The sequence below is a fragment of the Lithobates pipiens genome, unplaced genomic scaffold (genome assembly GCF_037356315.1).
Source record: "Lithobates pipiens isolate NorthernLeopardFrog02 unplaced genomic scaffold, aLitPip1_a1.2 Scaffold_8, whole genome shotgun sequence".
Taxonomy (NCBI): domain Eukaryota; kingdom Metazoa; phylum Chordata; class Amphibia; order Anura; family Ranidae; genus Lithobates; species Lithobates pipiens.
The window spans coordinates 434,982,242-435,005,297 of NW_027507903.1; the positions used below are offsets into that span (position 1 = coordinate 434,982,242).

Sequence of the window (23,056 nt, forward strand, 5' to 3'; positions counted from 1 at the left end):
CATGAGTGGACTTGTAGTTTTGCAACAGCTGGAGGTCCGCTTATTGCATATCCCTGGCCTAGATCCTTGGCACTAAAGATGATAAATTGTGCAGAAGACAATGGTGTCTGGTGTCTATATACAGCATCTATAAGGTTATTGCACGCTCACCACACTTGAAACAAGTGATGATGATGGCTGGAGGTCCGCTAATTGCATATCCCTGCTCTAGGCAAAGCATCATAGACGCTATATACAAACATCTTACTTTCTATTACCCTGCTGATACTTGTAGTTCCACAAAGAGAAACATTTAGGTCAGTGGTTATTGTGATTCCAGCTGCAAGCTATTCAACACAGGAAGATTTGCTTCTTTGTTCTCTCACAACTGATCCAGGTTGCTTTGTTCTGCCATTTAGAAAATTGTTTGCATGCAATTGTTTTAAAGGGCTAGTTGAAGATTAATCGGATGGACTTTTTATCTCCTTCCCCACTTTAGGGATTTGTTTCTACTTAGTTCACAAAACTGCAATTACATAGTTAGTAAGGTTGAATAAAGACACCAGTCCATCTAGTTCAACCTGAGTGAGTGTCTACAATTGTCCCTATCCCTGTACATTGCACACTCACATCAGTCCCTACCCTCAAGAGGCCCACAATCCAAGGTCCCCATTCATATACTAGGGCCAATTTTGGACAGAAGCCAATTAACCTACCTGCATGTTTTTGGATTGTGGGAGGAAACCCACGTAGGCACAGGGAGAACATGCAAACTCCAGGTAGTGGCGTGGTTGGGATTTGAACCAGCGACCCTTCTTATTGCTAGATGAGAGTGCTAACCACTACACCACTATGCCGCCCATCCTTGGATAATCCTTGGATAATTCTTGGATAATTCACCAATAACTCTCTGAAAGAGCAGGTTGAATTCAATACAGTTTCTTACTCCAAGGGTTCTTACTTTGAGTTTATTATTCTGCATCTATGTGCTGAGAAACAGAAGAGAGGGGTTTGACACTAATAAGAGGCATTCTTTTGCTCTTCTGTAACCTGTTCACATAGGCATTGTGTGCAGGGTCAGGCAACCAAAGGGGTACTGATTTAACCAGCGACCCTTACGAGGGCAGCGTTATAGATGCATTTGTTTTATTTTTTTCAGGGTGTTTTAATTCATTGTGAAAAGGGAAGGCAAAATACTGCGCTAAACCAAAAATGAAAAAAATATTAGCAGCTAACACTCAAAGTTCAAAGCAATATACAAAAATATGTGTAGCGCTTAAAGGAATAACCATATAAATGAAAATATAATCAAGTGACCAAAGAATCACGTGCAGACAAATACAGATACTAGTGATATAAAGGCCAAAACCTCATAAAAAATGCCAATGGACACACGCATACTATACACAAAAAAAGGGATGATGTGAATGATATGAGAAAAAAGTACCAGTTATACTTACCGGTAACGGATTTTCTGGGAAATCTTCCAGGACGGCACACCTGAGAGATGACTGGTCTCACCTGACAGGAAACATAATCAACAACAAGTTTAAAAGTCCCCACTCCTCTCTCTGGTCCTCAGTTATGACAAAGTATAGGCTCACACCAGTGTCAGAGGAAACATTCTGTGAAGACTGAAAATATCACCAACATTTAAGGGTAGGGAAGTAGGCCTGCCATCCTGGAAGATTTCCCAGAAAATCCGTTACCGGAAAGTGTAACTGGTACTTTTCTCAAGTCATCTTCCCAGGATGGCACACCTGAAACGATAAGCAAGAAGCACAGGCCTACCTTAGGGTGGAATCACCGCCTGTAGGACCTTCCTGCCAAATGCCAAGTCCTGAGGGGACAACAGTTCCACTCTGTAGTGCCTCAGAAACGTCTTATGGCTCGTCCATGTTGCCGCCTTACAGATCTGATCAATAGAAGTGCCTGCCCTCTCTGCCCAGGAGGTCGCCAGAGATCTAGTTGAGTGTGCCTTAAGGTGGGGTGGTACTGATTTACCCGCAAGTCTATATGCAATTGCTATGGTCTGTTTTATCCACCTGGCTATTGTTGGTTTTAAGGCCTGCAAACCCTTCCTTTGGCCCGAAAAGGTGATCATCAAATGGTTTGATCTCCTAAATTCCCTCTCTAGATAAGCTAGGAGACAACGTCTAAGAGGTGGAACCTTTCTTCCTTCTCATTTCTAGGAGACTGGCAGAAGGAAGGAAGGATGATCTCCTGTGATCCATGAAATCCAGAAGATACTTATGGTAAGTAAAACGGATCCTGTCTGAGGATTACCCTATCCTCTAGTATCGTCAGAGCCTTTAGGTCGCCAGTCCTTCTGTAAGTGGTAATGGCCAGCAGGAAGACTAACTTAAATGAAAGAAATCTAAAGGAAACCTGAGCCACCGACTCAAAGGGCCCTTTCATCAGGGCATCCAATACCAGGGATAAATCACACGGCGGGAACCTAATTGTCCTTACCGGGGCTAACCTCTCCCTGGCCAACAAAAATCTTTTAACGAGAGGGTCTCGAGCCAGGCTCCTGTCAAAAAATACAGACAGGGCCGCAACCTGCACCCTAAGGGTGCTAACCGCTAACCCCTGGTCCACCCCATCCTGAAGGAAATCTAGAATGGTTGGAACCGTTTGGAGGGCTCCCTCCCTTGACTTAAGCCGCCTGGAGAAGACCTTCCAGACCTTTGCGTAGATATGTCTGGTAACCTTCTTTCTACTGAGTAGGAGCGTATCTATCACCTTCTCCGAGCATCCCCTATCCCTGAGGATTTCCCTCTCAAAAGCCAGGCTGTCAGAGAGAGAAGGCCTGGGTCAGGATGAACTACTGGGCCCTTGCAAAGGAGATCTCGCTGAACCGGAAGAGGCAGCGGAGGGGCAACCAACCATTTCCACATAGTGGGGAACCAGGCCCTCTTCGGCCACCAGGGTGCAATCAGAATGAGGTCTCCTTTTGACCATTAAAAGCTTCTGCAACACCCTGGGAATGAGAACTATGGGGGGAAATGCGTACACCAGACCGAAATCCCAGCTCTGGGTGGAGGCATCCACCCGCAAGGCTCCTTCCTCCCTGCTGAGGGAAAAGAACCTCTGAACCCTCGTGTTTTCTCAACGTGCAAATAAATCTATTTCTGGCTTGCCGAAATGATGGCTTACCAACAGATACACTTCCTTCTTCAGCTCCCATTCTCCTTGAAGAATAGGCCGCCTGCTGAGGAACCCGAAGGTTGAGTGATCCTTTTATGTGGATTGCTGAAAGTGAGAGAGTATCCCTCTCTGCTTCGTCTAGGATTTCTTGCGACAGACTGCTCAACCTGCCCGACCTTGTCCCCCCTTGGTGGTTCAGGTAGGATACTGCTACCAGGTTGTCTAAGAGAACTTGAACCTCCCTGCCCTGGATCTGCTTCTTGAAAAAGCTCAGTGCTTTTTCCACTGCCAGGAGTTCCCTGAAGTTGGATGAGGCACTACTCTGTCTGCGATTCCACGGTCCCTGGGAGTATTGGTCCCCCAAGTGGGCACCCCAACCCCAGATACTTGCATAGTTAGGCCCACTGGATCTAACTGTGTCCAGGCTCGACCTCCCGACAGATTGTCTGGGTTGAGCCACCAGCGTAAGGAGTACACTACCTCCCTTCCAAGCCGCATTCTCTCTTCCACCGGCCCAAGAGGAGAGGAGAGAGCCTGGAGTTCTCGGTAATGTAACTGGGCCCACGTAACAGCCGGGATGCAGGAAGTCATGAGCCCCAAGACTCTCATGATGCTTCTTAAGGAGACTTCTCCTGACTCGAGGAGAGACGACACTGCACCCTGGACTTTCGCAATCTTTTTTGAGGTAAGAAATAATCTTTGAGCCATCGCGTCTATCAGGTATCCTAAGTATACCTTGGACTGTGATGGGTCCAGGGAGAATTTCTCCCGGCTGATCATCCAGCCCAAGGATTCCAGGGTGGTCAGCTCTCTGTCCCTGTCTAACAAAAGCTCTTCCCTGCTTGGGTTGTAGATCAGCATATCGTCTAAGTAAGGTATCAATGCTACCCCGTGGAGGTGTAGGAAGGATACCACTTTGGCAATGACCTTGGTAAAGATCCTTGGACTGAATGCCAGGCCGAATGGGAGGGCTCTGAACTGCCAATGTTCTACCCCTCGCTTTGTGCGTACCGCGAAATGCAGGTACTTCTGGTGTTTCGGGGCAATGGGTACATGCAAGTGCACGTCCTTCAGATCCAATGTGATCATGAAGACCCCTTTCTGGAGATGTTTTCTTACTGTGTAAATACTCTCCATCCTGAACTTTTTGTATAGCAAGTAGCGGTTTAATTGCCTCAAATTTATGATTAACCAAAACTTGTCCGATGGCTTCGGGACCGCGAAAATATGGGAATAAAACCTGAGTGCCCACTGACTCGTCGGGACAGGGACAATTACTTCCTGCTCTGCGAGCTCTGATACTTCCCAATAGGCCCTAGGCCCCTCGCCCTGAGTGGGTCTTTGGGAAGATAAGTAACAAGAAAATTCTGAGGGGGGTTCAACTGTACCCTTCCTTCAGTAGACTTGGGATATAAGGGCTCTGTGTGATCTTTTCCCATTGGGGTATGAACCACCTGAACCTTGCACCAACCTTTATGTTGGCGTCATTTATTTTCTTTGTTGGAAGGTCCGGGGCTGGAAAAAAGGATCCCACTTTTTTCCTTACCCTTGCTGAGTCCCCAATTTTTTCTCTGGTCACTCTTACCCCTAGACTGACCCTTTGCCGAGGGGCCTCAAAAAAAGTTCTTCCCCTTTTTTGTGGATCGGGAAAGCACCTGTTCAAGCCCTGATCCAAACAGAAGGGAACCCTCAAAGGGAATGCCACACAACTGGGATTTTGAGGTAAAATCTCTATCCCACGTTTTGACCCATAGATCCCTCCTGGCAGAATTTAGTAAAGCTGCTGACTTAGCCATAGTTCTCACTGTCTCCACTGCTGCGTCTGCCAAATAGGCTACCACCCTTCCGACTACCTCCAAGGAATCCACCACTTCCTTGGATTCTTTTTTACGCGAGACGTGGTCCAACAAGCTATTAAGCCAAGCGTCTGCGTTCCTGGCTACACATGCTGAGGCCAGAGCAGGCCCCATAGCCGCCGCATTGGCCTCCCAGGCTCTCTTCAATGGGGTCTCAGATTGCTTGTCCATCTGGTCCTAAATGTTGCCTGAGTCCTCAAAGGACAGGTCCGACCTTTTGGAGACCTGCGCTAAGGACGCGTCCAAGCGAGGGATCTTGAAGAACTTCTCTTCCTCCTCCTCCTTGAAGGGGCATCTACGCTTCCAGGTCTAAAGTCTAAGAAGCTTGCGCTCAGATTCCTTCCATTCCCTTAGGATTATGTCCTTAAGGGACTGGTGTACAGGGAAGGCTCTAGCTTGCAACTTACCGAACCCTCTATACACCCTATCCTGAGCGGATACCTGAGTCGAGGGCATCTGAATGTCCTCTGATGCATAAATTGCCTTAAGAAGACCCTCCATGTCCTCTGCTGAGTAGAGGTGTCCCCTTGGGCTAGCCTCTACCTGGCTGTCCTGATCCGAGTCTTCCCCTTCCTCCCGGGAACTCCTGTCAGAGACCTGACCCTCCACCTCATCTGAATGGTATGGGTTAGGCTCCTGGGATCCCCCCGTATAACTGGTGGACACATCCTCCTGTGAGAAGGGGCTGTCCTTCCCTGATGGGGTCTGACATTTTTCAAACGTTGTCCTAAAGGACTGGAGGGTTGCTAGCATGACTGTAGCGCCCAGCTTTCCTTCACAACCTGTGCTGTCTCTTTGCCTGCCAGTTTAAAGATTCATTTGTCACAAAGGGCTTGCTGTGATCCTGCGGAAGTTTATCGTTACAGTACCCACAGCGTCTAGATTTAGAAGTGGCTTTGCCCCTAGACCTACTGGTCGTCCCCTGTGTAGGGCATTCTGAACCTATGAATGAAATGACAAAAGACCCCAGTAAGCCACCCAGTGTCCTGAGGGGAGAAGGGAAACAGGGCCACCTCAAATCCCTTTCCCCCGCAGCAAGATCACTCACCCCTTGTGGTGACTTCAACAGCTGCTTGCTCCAGTTTGCCCTCCTTCTCCATCTCCAGTCTGCCCAGCAGGACTGCTGCATGACAGGCTCTGAGGTCATCCTGGACCTCTGGCCTCCCCTGTCTTGCCACTTTCACCGCTCTGTCCACCCCCGCAGCATGTGCTCACGCTCTGTGCTGCTGGATGTCTGCCGAACTGGCGTCCGCTGGGCGCCATTTTGGGGAAGCTCAGATCACCGGAAATGAGCTCACCCAGGCGCGCGGCGACTTCCGGTCATGCGCAGTGCAGACCTAGGACGCCGCTCACTCCCACTGGGAGCCCGAATGGAGGACTGTTTGCTTGGCCCCTTCTAACCATCCACCACCGTCAGGTAGGAGTGGAAAAACAGGATGTTCTTGGGGTGCTGTGAAAGGAAACACCTCACCTGTCCCATGCACAGTCTCAGGGGAGATATCCGCTCATGCTTCTACTCCCCTGAGGCTTTCCAGTACCCCCCGAAAGGGACTAAGCCCAGATGAACCCCACAGACACCCCTGCCTGCTCTAGGTCCATCAACTGGGGGGGGGGGTAACCAAGGTCCCAGACCTCTCCCCCTTAGTAAAAAACAAAAAAGGTGATTTTGCTGTGACCTGCAGGAAACACAATCAATAACTGAGGATCGGAGGGAGGGGTGGGGACTTTTAAACTTGTTGTTGATTGTGTTTCTTGTCAGGTGAGACCAGTCATCTCTCAGGTGTGCCGTCCTGAGAAAATGACTTGAGAAATATAAAACACAAATCGTGTTAGTAAAACACAATGGGATGTTTGTGAAACACAATGGGATGTTTAACACAGTCCACAAACCAAGTGTATGAGAGGTGGAGAAAGTTCATATTCCCCCATTTCCAAATGGGCTTTATGGGCTTTTAGGTATATAATCCAAATGAGCCAGTTGATACACCTACGGACACTAGACAGGTTCACAAATAAGAGGTAGGGTACCCTTACTGGATATGATGGACACACATACCATATGGCAATGGATCATATGAGCTCATAATCCTCGGTTCCTGAAGATGTCACACTGGATACGATGAACTGTATATGGCTCCGAATCATAAAGCCAAGCAGCAATAGACACCTGATAGCCGGAACGAGTGAGGCCAATCCAAGGAATGGAGGTAGATAGATGCTCAACAGTGCCCAAATGAAAAATAAAAAAGGGAAACGGGCTCCAAATGGTGCAGGTCAACCAGATATGGTTTATTCAGGCATAATCTTACAACAACATGCAAGATGGGAAGTATAAAAGTGATCACAAAATGAGTAAGATATAAAAGCATTGTGGGAGGCAAAAATGTTGCCTCTCATATGTTATATGTTTTCATTCATATGGTTATACCTTTAAGCACTACACATATTTTTGTATAGTGTTTTCATTTATTCTCACGTGGTAATCCTGCCCATAAAACACCTCCTGCTCTAGGGTGACTCACTGTGCTGTGTCTGTTAAGGTATTTTTTGCACTTATGGAAAAGACCACAAAACATTTTAACAGCGAAAGGGGAAAAAATAAGAGTCCATTGTTCAGCAGTTACATTTTCATGTCATTTAATGCACAATGAAGATCAATTTTGAATGATTCAACACTGACCTTCAGTTACATTTTGAACCATGCAAAAAAAAAGCACATCCAATCCATCCATTTTAAAATTATATTTTAATGCTTGATAGCACTCCAAATCTCAGAATATATGCTATAGATTTACTGTTTATCAATGCAGGTCTATGAATATTAATAGGATCTTAATATTTTGGGAAATAGATACAATGCAAGGAATATAAAAACTAAAAATAGTGCCTGAAGAATCCAAAAAGATGGAGAGTGAGTTTTGTTTGTACAAATAAATCAACTTACTAATAATTTACGTATTTTTCCCTTGATATTGCAGGCTGAAGACTTTGAAAGCTGCAAGCAAAAACCTTTATCTTTTATCAGTAAAGAAGTGGTAAAAGCAAGAAAACATTTATCACAAATGAAAGAAGATCACATTGAATGCCTTAATGAGGTTTTGCTAAGAGCCGAGTTTTGCAACTGGGTGAAAGATTCATTGGAGGGTATGTTGATATCGTAGAGCACATAATATTACATTTGAACAGCTTGAATGTTTTTGATTTATTTGAAAGGTTTGATTTTACTTTGTGGCTTTATTTAGATGTAAACGAACTAAAAGTGTTTGTGGACCTGGCTTCCATTTCCGCTGGAGAGAATGATATGGATGTAGACCGCGTTGCCTGCTTCCATGACACGGTGTTGGGATATTCCCCGTTACTGTATGACTTAAAGCCCGATTTTAACTTTGACAGCTTTATGAAATGCCTGGAAAAATTATGGAAAGCCTTAAAGAGTGACCAAAACCTTCCAACAAAGTTGGTAAGTTGGCAACTGAACATACATTAAGGTTTTTGCATCCCTGCAAAGCCTGTTTCATCTGCAATAAACAACCTGTTCAGATTTTTTTCATTTTTTGCCTTTAGTATATCTTTAAAACTTATAATAATGCTGGCCATACACGCACAGAATTTCAGTCGTTTGCAGACTAAATTATTATTTGTCGGTCGAAAGCAAATCGGCCACTAACTGACATGATCGTTTCCATGATCATAGTGACCTTTGGATAACAATAAAAACATATATAAATTATTCAAGACAGAATATTCTTATTGTTTGAATTACAACATACACATATACACTTTAGTTAAAACTGTGAAAGTTTTTGCTTCGGATCCATCAACATTAGCCAGGCCCACGGTCTAAATCATTGGTAAAGTTGGGTCCACTAATGGCAATTGTAATTGTCGAATGATCTTTTCGAAAACTAACAGTTTAGTCCGAAGTTCTGTGCCTGTATGGCCAGCATTTACTGCATCTAAGATGCCCCACCCCACCTCGCCTCTATATACTGTATCACATAACTTCATATAACTCTTCCTGATGGATTCTGTTGTTTAAACCTCCATCCACTCAACAAGCCCTCCAAAGCAACATATAGCTTTTTATTAAGGTTTCTAAGACCCATTTATACTAACCTTTAATCATATCCAAGCATTCCATTCCTCCAATCCTGACACTGCAGAGTGGGAGGGTACTTCTGGCAGCCCCCACATCCCAACCAATTAAATCTAATGGTCCTACACTTATTTTAGTTTAAGCCCTTGTACACATGGTCGGAGATTCCGACAACCAAATCCGTCGGATTTTCTCCGTCAGATTTTGTCCAACGGATCTTGTCCGAAACTGTTGCATACACACGGTCGGACAAAGTTGTCGGAAAATCCGATCTTTCAGAACATGATGACGTAATTTTGTTACGATGGGACTACGTTCAGGCTAGTAGCCAATAGCTTTGATGTAGGAATTTGATCTGAGCATGCGTGGCACTTTGTCCGATCGGAATTCTCTACACATGATCGGAGTATGTCTGATCGGAGCATTTTGTCTGAAAATATTTCCGGCAAGTTGGAAAATTTGGTCCGACGGATATTCCGACGGAAACAGTCCGATGCAGACCACACACACAGTCGGAATATCCGACAAAACGCTCCGATCAGACACATTCCGTCGGAATCTCCGACCATGTGTACAAGGGCTTAGTGTGATGATGTTAGGAGAACTAACAAGATTAGTCAGCCATTTACAGAATTGCTTCAGCTGACTAGTTGCTTTCACCAGAAAATCATGGGACTGTGTTTTAAAATAAGTACAATATGAGTGGGTCTTAGTAACCTTATATAAAAAGGGTATAGAATGCCCAGGTGCAAGTAAAAGGGTAACCAGTTGATTTTTTTTCCCTGGCCAGAATTCAGCCATAAATTTCATATTTTCTTAAATATGTGCTTGAAAATATGCAAAAATCATGCAATTCAGAAAGCCAGTCAGTCATGGTTCTTCAATTCAATTTTAAATACTTTTTTTGTGTATGTGTGTTTTTTTAGAGAGACTCTGCTCGCCATATACACTGGCTGAAGACTGTGAAAGAAAGCCATGGTTCAGTGGAATTGTCATCTCTGTCCCTTGCGACTTCCATTAACAAAAAAGGAATCTATCTTATCAGAGTCCCCAAGGATAACAAAAAGGTGGTTATGATATAAACTTAATTATAGCCATTAGCCTGCTGTGATGCTTATGACTCAATGACCATACAGCCCATCTGACTATACCTTGTGAACCGCGATAAAATGTTAATGTCAGTATGAATTTATGATTTGTGAAAAAACATGAAATGCAATGACACATCAAGTATACTGTAAATCCACACAGGTAAATTGAATCATGGTTGCAGTGTTTGGGGAAACTGCTTTCCTTATTATTTCTAAATCAGACAAAATACTGCATCCACACTCCATACCTACTAAACAATCCTAGTAAGAACAAAAGTATTCCAAGATTCTATCCTTAATAGTGATGGCCGAACGGTTCGCCCGGCGGTCGTTTCGCGGCGAATTTCCGACTTTCGCCGTCCGCGGGTTCGAACGCCTTTTTCCGTCGTTCGCCCCGGCGGACTTACGTGTTTAATGTATACAAGAACTTTAACCTTTCGTGACACGTTTATCATGTGTTACAGGACAACCAATTGAGACATGACAGCTCATGGACACTTGGACATTCCCCCTAACCTATAAATACACCCGATCCGGTGGCCATTTTACATTCTTTCTTCTGTCACTGTAGGGAAAGGATCCTGTGTGGAGTAGGGACAGAGAAAACGCTAGCTATTTGGTACACAAAAGTTCTTTTCAGGACTGGTATAGGTGTTAGGTCAGCAGCCTGAGTTTCTTTTGTCAGTTTAGATAAAGGGACAGAGCGCTGTATGCTGCTATTTTAGGGACAGCTCAGCCAGATTAGTCTTTCTTCATCATCATCATCATCATCATCATTAGCTGTTACTATCAGGTCCACAAAAGAGCTGTTCCAGCTAATCGTTCCAGCCTACTCTTTTTTGCCAATTTGTATAGGGACAGGCAGGAAGCAGTGTGTCAGGCAGTGAGGATAATTTTAAAGACTTGCTGTTACTATTAGTTCCACAAAGGTTCTTTTCAGGACTGGTATCAGTGGTACGGTAATAGGCTTGTACACGTATAATATTCTTTCTTCCAAATATAGAAAGAATATTATACTTGACTGCTGCCCTTCTGCTGCAGTCTGCTAATCATTCACAACTCACTTGTTCCACAAAGCTCTTTATCAGGACTGGTAACTTGGTCTGTCTAGGGTGCTACGGTACATAGGCTTGGGTGCGGTACAGTCTGCTGTTCTGTAAGGACCGCTATCGGTCCACAATACATAGGGTTGCCGTGCACTACTGCTGACCGCTGCCCTATACTGCAGCAGTCCTTCATTGGTATAGGGACTGACGTACAGTCTGCTAATCACTAACACACAACCTGCTTGGTCCACAAAAGTTCTTATAAGGACTGGTAACTTGGTATAGGGTGCTACGGTACATAGGCCTGAGTGCGTTACAGTCTGCTGTTCTGTAAGGACCGCTATCGGTCCACAATACATAGGGTTGCCGTGCACTACTGCTGACCGCTGCCCTATACTGCAGCAGTCCTTCAGCGGTATAGGGACTGACGCACAGTCTGCTAAACACTAACACACAACCTGCTTGGTCCACAAAAGTTTTTATAAGGACTGGTAACTTGGTATAGGGTGCTACGGTACATAGGCCTGAGTGCAGTACAGTCTGCTGTTCTGTAAGGACCGCTATCGGTCCACAATACATAGGGTTGCCGTGCACTACTGCTGACCGCTGCCCTATACTGCAGCAGTCCTTCATTGGTATAGGGACTGACGTACAGTCTGCTAATCACTAACACACAACCTGCTTGGTCCACAAAAGTTCTTATAAGGACTGGTAACTTGGTATAGGGTGCTACGGTACATAGGCCTGAGTGCGTTACAGTCTGCTGTTCTGTAAGGACCGCTATCGGTCCACAATACATAGGGTTGCCGTGCACTACTGCTGACCGCTGCCCTATACTGCAGCAGTCCTTCATTGGTATAGGGACTGACGTACAGTCTGCTAATCACTAACACACAACCTGCTTGTTCCACAAAAGTTCTTATAAGGACTGGTAACTTGGTATAGGGTGCTACGGTACATAGGCCTGAGTGCGTTACAGTCTGCTGTTCTGTAAGGACCGCTATCGGTCCACAATACATAGGGTTGCCGTGCACTACTGCTGACCGCTGCCCTATACTGCAGCAGTCCTTCATTGGTATAGGGACTGACGTACAGTCTGCTAATCACTAACACACAACCTGCTTGGTCCACAAAAGTTCTTATAAGGACTGGTAACTTGGTATAGGGTGCTACGGTACATAGGCCTGAGTGCGTTACAGTCTGCTGTTCTGTAAGGACCGCTATCGGTCCACAATACATAGGGTTGCCGTGCACTACTGCTGACCGCTGCCCTATACTGCAGCAGTCCTTCAGCGGTATAGGGACTGACGCACAGTCTGCTAAACACTAACACACAACCTGCTTGGTCCACAAAAGTTTTTATAAGGACTGGTAACTTGGTATAGGGTGCTACGGTACATAGGCCTGAGTGCGTTACAGTCTGCTGTTCTGTAAGGACCGCTATCGGTCCACAATACATAGGGTTGCCGTGCACTACTGCTGACCGCTGCCCTATACTGCAGCAGTCCTTCATTGGTATAGGGACTGACGTACAGTCTGCTAATCACTAACACACAACCTGCTTGTTCCACAAAAGTTCTTATAAGGACTGGTAACTTGGTATAGGGTGCTACGGTACATAGGCCTGAGTGCGTTACAGTCTGCTGTTCTGTAAGGACCGCTATCGGTCCACAATACATAGGGTTGCCGTGCACTACTGCTGACCGCTGCCCTATACTGCAGCAGTCCTTCATTGGTATAGGGACTGACGTACAGTCTGCTAATCACTAACACACAACCTGCTTGTTCCACAAAAGTTCTTATAAGGACTGGTAACTTGGTATAGGGTGCTACGGTACATAGGCTTGAGTGCGGTACAGTCTGCTGTTCTGTAAGGACCGCTATCGGTCCACAATAGATAGGGTTGACGTGCACCACTGCTGACCGCTGCCCTATACTGCAGCAGTCCTTCAGCGGTATAGGGACTGACGTACAGTCTGCTAAACACTAATACACAACCTGCTTGGTCCACAAAAGTTCTTATAAGGACTGGTAACTTGGTATAGGGTGCTACGGTACATAGGCTTGAGTGCGGTACAGTCTGCTGTTCTGTAAGGACCGCTATCGGTCCACAATAGATAGGGTTGACGTGCACCACTGCTGACCGCTGCCCTATACTGCAGCAGTCCTTCAGCGGTATAGGGACTGACGCACAGTCTGCTAAACACTAACACACAACCTGCTTGGTCCACAAAAGTTTTTATAAGGACTGGTAACTTGGTATAGGGTGCTACGGTACATAGGCCTGAGTGCGTTACAGTCTGCTGTTCTGTAAGGACCGCTATCGGTCCACAATACATAGGGTTGCCGTGCACTACTGCTGACCGCTGCCCTATACTGCAGCAGTCCTTCATTGGTATAGGGACTGACGTACAGTCTGCTAATCACTAACACACAACCTGCTTGGTCCACAAAAGTTCTTATAAGGACTGGTAACTTGGTATAGGGTGCTACGGTACATAGGCCTGAGTGCGTTACAGTCTGCTGTTCTGTAAGGACCGCTATCGGTCCACAATACATAGGGTTGCCGTGCACTACTGCTGACCGCTGCCCTATACTGCAGCAGTCCTTCAGCGGTATAGGGACTGACGCACAGTCTGCTAAACACTAACACACAACCTGCTTGGTCCACAAAAGTTTTTATAAGGACTGGTAACTTGGTATAGGGTGCTACGGTACATAGGCCTGAGTGCAGTACAGTCTGCTGTTCTGTAAGGACCGCTATCGGTCCACAATACATAGGGTTGCCGTGCACTACTGCTGACCGCTGCCCTATACTGCAGCAGTCCTTCATTGGTATAGGGACTGACGTACAGTCTGCTAATCACTAACACACAACCTGCTTGTTCCACAAAAGTTCTTATAAGGACTGGTAACTTGGTATAGGGTGCTACGGTACATAGGCTTGAGTGCGGTACAGTCTGCTGTTCTGTAAGGACCGCTATCGGTCCACAATAGATAGGGTTGACGTGCACCACTGCTGACCGCTGCCCTATACTGCAGCAGTCCTTCAGCGGTATAGGGACTGACGTACAGTCTGCTAAACACTAATACACAACCTGCTTGGTCCACAAAAGTTCTTATAAGGACTGGTAACTTGGTATAGGGTGCTACGGTACATAGGCTTGAGTGCGGTACAGTCTGCTGTTCTGTAAGGACCGCTATCGGTCCACAATAGATAGGGTTGACGTGCACCACTGCTGACCGCTGCCCTATACTGCAGCAGTCCTTCAGCGGTATAGGGACTGACGCACAGTCTGCTAAACACTAACACACAACCTGCTTGGTCCACAAAAGTTTTTATAAGGACTGGTAACTTGGTATAGGGTGCTACGGTACATAGGCCTGAGTGCGTTACAGTCTGCTGTTCTGTAAGGACCGCTATCGGTCCACAATACATAGGGTTGCCGTGCACTACTGCTGACCGCTGCCCTATACTGCAGCAGTCCTTCATTGGTATAGGGACTGACGTACAGTCTGCTAATCACTAACACACAACCTGCTTGGTCCACAAAAGTTCTTATAAGGACTGGTAACTTGGTATAGGGTGCTACGGTACATAGGCCTGAGTGCGTTACAGTCTGCTGTTCTGTAAGGACCGCTATCGGTCCACAATACATAGGGTTGCCGTGCACTACTGCTGACCGCTGCCCTATACTGCAGCAGTCCTTCAGCGGTATAGGGACTGACGCACAGTCTGCTAAACACTAACACACAACCTGCTTGGTCCACAAAAGTTCTTATAAGGACTGGTAACTTGGTATAGGGTGCTACGGTACATAGGCTTGAGTGCGGTACAGTCTGCTGTTCTGTAAGGACCGCTATCGGTCCACAATAGATAGGGTTGACGTGCACCACTGCTGACCGCTGCCCTATACTGCAGCAGTCCTTCAGCGGTATAGGGACTGACGTACAGTCTGCTAAACACTAATACACAACCTGCTTGGTCCACAAAAGTTCTTATAAGGACTGGTAACTTGGTATAGGGTGCTACGGTACATAGGCTTGAGTGCGGTACAGTCTGCTGTTCTGTAAGGACCGCTATAGGTCCACAATAGATAGGGTTGACGTGCACCACTGCTGACCGCTCACCTATACTGCAGCAGTCCTTCAGCGGTATAGGGACTAAGAGTTTTGTCACAGGGTCATTTAAAAAATGACATGCAGAGGAAGAGGCAGGCCCTTCCGCAGGGGTGGTAGGGGTAGGGCAGGAGCAACAGGCTTGAGCCAAAGTGGGAAGTTGCAGAAGGTGCGTTCAATTACTTTAAAGGATGCACCAGACTTGGTTGAGTGGCTCGCTCAGCCTTACTCTTCTGCACCCTCCTCATCCTCTCGATCTGCACCCTCTTCTTCACTCTCTGCTATGTGCACCCCCAAAGACACTACCACCAACAACACGACCACCACCACCACCACCACATACCTTCCGCTTGAGTCACTGGAATTATTTTCCGATCCATATCAAGAGGACATTTCTGATGCGCAGCCACTCTTGGTATTGGATCAGGAAGAGGAGGTAGCAACAAGCGCTACTCAGCAGTCTGACGCCAGTACCCAGATCAGCCCAAGGAGGAGGTTGGTCCCCGGTGTTGCTGCCTACTCTACTTATAGCGGTGGGGAAGGTGACGTTGATGATGACGTGTCTAGTGATGTCACGTGGGTGCCCACAAGAGAGGAAGAGGAGGGGAGTTCAGAGGGAGATATGGACCAGCAGATAGGGAGGAGAAGCAGCAATGACTTACATTGCACAGCAGGGACAAAGCAGACTGCAAATGTATCAGGAGCGAGTCATCGACCATGTACGGTCACATCTGGCGCTCCCAGGACACCGGCACATGGCTCCGCAGTGTGGGCTTTTTTTAACGTGTCCGCTGCTGACAATAGCGTTGCCATCTGCAATCTTTGCAGTCAACGCGTTAGTCGCGGTAAGCCCAATACTCACCTAGGGACGACCGCCTTAAGAAGGCACATGAGCAGCCATCACCGAGCCCAGTGGGAGCAACGGAACACACAAAGCCACACTGCAGGCTCTCACCGTCCAGCCTCGTCTTCTACTTCTCCTTCTCCTCTCTCCTCACAATTGTCCTCCACTCCACCTTCCATCACGCCAAGCTCACATTTTTCTGCAAAAAGGCAGGCTTCCGTGGGCCTAATGTTTGAGCGTAAAAAAATGATGACGCCGGATAACCCTCTTGCCCAACGGTTGGCGGCTGGCTTGTCAGAACTCATAGCCCGCCAACTACTGCCATATAAACTGGTGGACTCGGAGGCCTTTCGCAAATTTGTGGCCATTGGAACACCACAATGGAAGGTCCCAGGAAGGAAGTATTTCTCAGAGAAGGGCATCCCAGAGCTATATGGCCATGTTCAGCGGCAAGTGAATGTATCTCTGGCACACAGTGTCGGTGCCAAGATACATCTGACCACAGACACGTGGTCTAGCAAACACGGGCAGGGAAGGTATATCAGTTTTACTGCCCACTGGGTGAACCTTCTGACGGCCGTCAAGCATGTAACCCGTGGCACCCGTGTAGATTTGGTTTTACCGCCACGGATTGCATGCAGGCCTGACTCTTCTTCTCCTCCTCCTACTCCATCCTCCTCCCTCTCCTCCTCAGCTGCCTCCTCCTTTTCCGCTGCTAGCGTCTCTTCCACTGCACCGCCCAAGCTCCCCAGAACCTATTCCACATGCCAGGTGAGACGTTGCCATGCCGTGCTGCGTCTGTTGTGCCTGGAAGCAAAGAGCCACACTGGCCCGGCACTCCTTTCAGCTTTGCGTTCACAGGCAGATGAGTGGCTAACACCGCTCAATTTGACAGTTGGTAAAGTGGTGTGTGACAACGGTGCCAATCTGCTTAGCGCATTGAAACAGGGCAAAATCACGCACGTGCCGTGCATGGCACACGTCTTAAACTTGGTCGTGCAGCGATTCCTTGTCAAATACCCTGGGGTCCAGGACATCTTGCGGCAGGCAAGGAAAATCTCGGCCCATTTCAGAAGATCTTACACGGCCATGGCTCGCCTTGCTGACATTCAGCGGCGACACCATCTGCCGGTCAGACGTCTTATTTGCGATTGCCCGACGCGATGGAACTCAACCTTCTATATGCTTGATAGGCTGCTCCAGCAGAAACGTGCAGTTAACGTCTACCTGTATGAACTCTGCGAAAGAAACGGTTCTGGGGAGCTGGGTTTTTTTTCACCGCGCCAGTGGCTGCTCATGCGCGACACATGCAGACTTCTGCGGCCATTTGAGGAGATCACCAAACTGGTCAGTCGCAGCCATGGCGCCATCAGTGACATGGTACCTTATGCCTTCTTTCTGGAGCGTGCATTGCGTCGTGTCATTGATCAGGCTGTGGAGGAGCAGGAGCGGGAAGATGAGGAAGTCGCAATGCTGGATGAATTCCCAGGGGGGGCTACTCTATCTGAGACAAGTCAACAACAGGAGTCTGATGAGGAGTCAGAGGAGGATGGTGCCGGGGCGGATGAGCAGGAGCAAGAAGAGCATGCTTTAAACCTTTCTGGGATCCCTGTTGTGCGAGGATGGGGAGAGGAGAATGAAGAGGACGACATTATCCTGGATGATGAGCAGGAGCCAGGCCACCACACCGCTTCCACTTTAGTGCAAATGGGGGCCTTCATGCTCCAGTGTTTTAATAGGGACCCCCGTATAAAAAGCATGAGGGTCAAGGACCAGTACTGGGTGGCAACGTACTTAGACCCCCGGTACAAACACAAAATGGCGGAAATGTTACCGCCGTCGCAGAGGGCTGTCAGAATGCAGCACTTCCAGGCCTTGCTTCGAGAAATGCTGCATTCTGCTTTTGCGTGCGCTGGCAGAGGAGCAATTCCCACTCCCAGAGAAGGATTTGCGGGTACCAATCCAACAGCGCCTGCAAGAAGAGGCCGGTTTGAAGATGTGTTGGTGACTTCGGATATGAGGTCATTCTTTCAGCCGACCCATCGACAGGTGTCATCCGGATCCAGCATCAGGGAACGCCTAGACCGTCAGGTGTCCGACTACATTGGGTTAACGGCCGATGTGGACGCTCTGAGGAGTGATGAACCCCTAGACTACTGGGTGGGCAGGCTTGACCTCTGGCCAGAGCTTGCCCAATTTGCAATCGAACTGTTGGCTTGCCCCTCATCCAGTGTCCTGTCCGAAAGGACGTTCAGCGCAGCAGGGGGGATTGTGACCGATAAGCGTACTCGCCTAGCTCACCACAGTGTTAACTACCTCACATTTCTAAAAATGAATGAGGCATGGATCTCGGAGGAATTCAACACATGTGATCAGTAGACCATGTATATGTCTATAAACAATTTTTGGAATCAAGCACACAGACCTTCTTAATTCATTTGGCTCACTTCCCTGACCCAAAAAAGCACACCGTACTATATGCCCCTACCCTCCTCTTTGAAGAGGTTGAGCGGTGTCATATTTCTACTGGGGCTGCTTATTATGAGGGGTTCCCACCATCCCTGTGCTGTGCTGACTTCCTCCTGGGTGTTCTTATTATGAGGGGCTCCCACCATCCCTGTGCTGTGCTGACTTCCTCCTGGGGGTTCTTATTATGAGGGGATCACACCATCCCTGTGCTGTGCTGACTTCCTCCTGGGGCTGCTTACGGTGCTGCTGTCAGCGCTGTATGTCACGGAGCTGCTGTCAGCGCTGTATGTCACGGAGCTGCTGTCAGCGCTGTATGTCACGGAGCTGCTGTCAGCGCTGTATGTCACGGAGCTGCTGTCAGCGCTGTATGTCACGGAGCTGCTGTCAGCGCTGTATGTCACGGAGCTGCTGTCAGCGCTGTATGTCACGGAGCTGCTGTCAGCGCTGTATGTCACGGAGCTGCTGTCAGCGCTGTATGTCACGGAGCTGCTGTCAGCGCTGTATGTCACGGAGCTGCTGTCAGCGCTGTATGTCACGGTGCTGCTGTCAGCGCTGTATGTCACGGAGCTGCTGTCAGCGCTGTATGTCACGGAGCTGCTGTCAGTGCTGTATGTCACGGAGCTGCTGTCAGCGCTGTATGTCACGGAGCTGCTGTCAGCGCTGTATGTCACGGAGCTGCTGTCAGCGCTGTATGTCACGGTGCTGCTGTCAGCGCTGTATGTCACGGAGCTGCTGTCAGCGCTGTATGTCACGGAGCTGCTGTCAGCGCTGTATGTCACGGAGCTGCTGTCAGCGCTGTATGTCACGGAGCTGCTGTCAGCGCTGTATGTCACGGAGCTGCTGTCAGCGCTGTATGTCACGGTGCTGATGTCAGTGCTCTGTATTACGGTGCTGCTGTCAGTGCTCTGTATCTCCTGCACCCTCTTGTTTGCCTACCCTGGTCCCTGACCTTCCCTCTCCTCCATTGCCTTCATTAGCTCCATAGTCCTGAATTGTCAGAACAATTTCCCAAATAAAAAAAAAATGCTTGTAGTTATCGATCCCAAATTCACCTCATACATGTATTATGCTATTGTCCAGGTGGTGGGACTACGTGCTACCCCCTAATAATTACCCCGTGGCCGCAAATTCGACCTAAAGGTTTGCGAAATTCGCCTCCCATTGAAGTCAATGGAGCCCGCGGCGAACGGTCGTTTTCGCGAACGTTTGTGTCCGTTCGCGTTTCGCGTTCGCGAAACGTCCCGTCGGAAGTTCGTCCATCACTAATCCTTAACCACTTTCAGACCGGACCAATTTGCTGGTCAAAGACCAGACCACTTTTTGCGATTCGGCACTGCGTCGCTTTAACTGACAATTGCGCGGTCGTGCGACGTGGCTCCCAAACAAAATTGACGTCCTTTTTTTCCCACAAATAGAGCTTTCTTTTGGTGGTATTTGATCACCCCTGCGGTTTTTATTTTTTGCGCTATAAACAAAAATAGAGCGACAATTTTGAAAAAAACGCATTATTTTTTACTTTTTGTTATAATAAATATCCCCCAAAAATATATAAAAAAACATTTTTTTCCCTCAATTTAGGCCGATACGTATTCTTCTACATATTTTTGGTAAAAAAAATCGCAATAAGCGATTATTGATTGGTTTGCGCAAAAGTTATAGCGTTTACAAAATAGGGATAGTTTTATAGCATTTTTTATTAATAATTTTTTATTATTTTTTTTTTACTAGTAATGGCGGCGATCTGCGATTTTTATTGTGACTGCGACATTGTCGGGGACCCATCGGACATTTTTGACACATTTTTGGGACCATTGTCATTTATACAGTAATCACTGCTATATAAATGCAGTGATTCCTGTGTAAATGACACTGGCAGTGAATGGGTTAACCAGTGGGTGGCAGTGTAGGGGTTAAGTGTTCCTAGGGGTGTGTTACTAACTGTGGGGGGGTTGGGCTTTCATTTAGTGTACACTGATCTCTGCTCCAATCACATGGAGCAGAGATCAGCGTCACTAGTTGCTAGGCAGAATGGAAAAATGTTGTTTATACAGCATTTCCTCCATTCGGCCGCTCCGTGAGACGATCGCGGGGATGCCCGCGGCGATCGAGTCCGCGGGTCCCGCGACCGGACTCACGGGGGTCCCGACCAGCGCGGGAGCGCGCCGCCGGCGGCACGCTCCCGATGGCAGGGCGGCATAGAATATTGGACGTACATGTACGCCAATATGCCTGCCCGTGCCATTCTGTCGACGTACATCGTCGTGCGCTGGTCGGGAAGTGGTTAAAATGTAAGTAAAGAAACCTTTCAATCAGCGTATTTCAACAAAAATTCACAAAAATGGGAAACTTGTGCCAAATTCTAGCAATTTTAGTAATGAGGGTAATTCCTCATTATATGTACCCACAAAAAAAAATTTCTGATGATTCTCCATGGCAGCATACAGTTTGGTTAACTTAATACCTTCAACTCCATAGGACCAATTTTTAGATATATTCTTTGCCTTGTGCAAGCCTATCTTTTCTGTAACTATGTACTCATCAAAATCCTAAGAAGCAGATTAGGGTGGGAATGCTATGCTCCCTGGCAGCCTACAGATGGGAATTAATTAATTGGAAACCAAGGACACCGGTAGGGATGCTTAAACAAGTACAGTAAAACCTTGGATTGCGATTATAATTCGTTCCAGAAACATGCTTGTAATCCAAAGCACTTAACCACTTAAGAACCATCTCACGCCGATATACCTCGGCAGAATGGCACGGCTGGGCACAAGCACATACAGGTATGCCGCCGTTTAAGAGCCCAGCCATGGGTTGCGCACGCGCCGGCGCGCTCGCGACCCGGTCCTGAGCTTCGTAATCGCGCCCACAGTATCCGTGGACCCGATCGCCGCCGGTGTCCAGCAATCGGGTCACAGAGCTGAAGAACGGGAAAAGGTAAGTGTAAACAAACCTCTCTCTGTGCTTCCTAGTGAGCCTGTCACTGATCGTCTGTTCCCTGTCACAGGGAACGACGATCAGTGACGTCACACGCCAAGCCACGCCCCTACAGTAAGAAACACACATTAGGTCACACTTAACCCCTTCACTGCCCCCTAGTGTTAACCCCTTCACTGCCAGTGGCATTTTTACCGTAATCAATGCATTTTTAACCGCACTGATCACTGAATTAATGCCAGTGGTCCCAAAAATTTGTCAAAATTGTCTGACGTGTCTGCCATAATGTCGCAGTCACAATAAAAAAAACGCTGATCGCCGCCATTACTAGTAAAAAGAAAATTATTCATAAAAATGCCATAAAACTATCCCCTATTTTGTAGACGCTATAACTTTTGCACAAGCCAATCAATAAACGCTTATTGCGATTTTTTTTTTACCAAAAATATGTAGAAGAATACGTATCGGCCTAAAGTGGGGAGGAACAAAAGTTTTTTTATATATTTGTTGGGGATATTTATTATAGCAAAAAGTTAAAAAATTGAATTTTTTTCAAAATTGATGCTCTATTTTTGTTTATAGCGCAAAAAATAAAAACCGCAGGAGGTGATCAAATACCACCAAAAGAAAGCACTATTTGTGGGGAAAAAAGGACGCCAATTTTGTTTGGGAGCCACGTCGCACGGCTGCGCAATTGTCAGTTAAAGCAACGCAGTGCCGAACCGCAAAAAGAAGCCTGGTCCTTTAGCTGCAAAATGGTCCGGGGCTTAAGTGGTTAATTTGTTCCAAAAATATTTATTCATAAATCCTTCAGTTTATAGTCCATATAAAGAGATTATAGCAATATGACCAGGTTGTGTAACCATAAAATGTCCATCCACATATGGCAGCCTCCACAAGGGGATTAGAAGCAAAATCCAGCAGGAGCTACAAAGTATAAAAGAGAAGAGAGGCACCTCTAAGTATAGCAATATGGTTACATTTAATGAAGGTACAACATTTAGCAACTCACATGGTTGACGATTAAAAGAGGCACATCTAAGGCACATCTAAGTAGGCATCTGGGGTAAAGCTGTCCACATAGACCATTCCCCGTACCACCGGCTCTCATCACTGGAAGACTACTCTGCAGTAGAGTGTTCTGAAAGCGAGGCTTGAATCGCTCGTGGAGCGGAGTGTGGAAGGGATGATGTCGATGGCGGTGCTGAAGATGTCTATGTGGACTGCTTGGTAGTACCACCAAATGTTAGGTAGGGCCAGTCCCCCTTGGGATTTGAGTCGATACAGGACATGTTTAGGGCATCTTCTTCCTTTGGCACCCCATACAAATTGCAATATGCTAGATTGGACTTTATGCAGTTGTGACCTCTGTATTGGGATAGGGAGAGCCCGGAATAAATATAAAATGCGTGGTAGGAAGGTCATCTTGATTGAGTTAATACGACCCAGCCAAGAAAGATCATGCTTGG

The 23,056-nt window shown here is 47.1% G+C and overlaps 1 protein-coding gene across 6 annotated transcripts in view; it reads left to right on the forward strand.

Annotated features, from left to right (window-relative positions):
- LOC143964536 (E3 ubiquitin-protein ligase RNF213-like) overlaps positions 1-23,056 on the forward strand; it is a 955,032-nt gene that overhangs the window by 427,779 nt on the left and 504,197 nt on the right. For all 6 annotated transcript variants that reach the window (XM_077474321.1, XM_077474324.1, XM_077474323.1 and 3 more), the window contains exons 22-24: positions 7,964-8,129; positions 8,228-8,445; positions 10,008-10,148. In XM_077474321.1, coding sequence (XP_077330447.1) covers positions 7,964-8,129; positions 8,228-8,445; positions 10,008-10,148 — 525 coding nt within the window. The remainder of the gene's footprint in view (positions 1-7,963; positions 8,130-8,227; positions 8,446-10,007; positions 10,149-23,056) is intronic.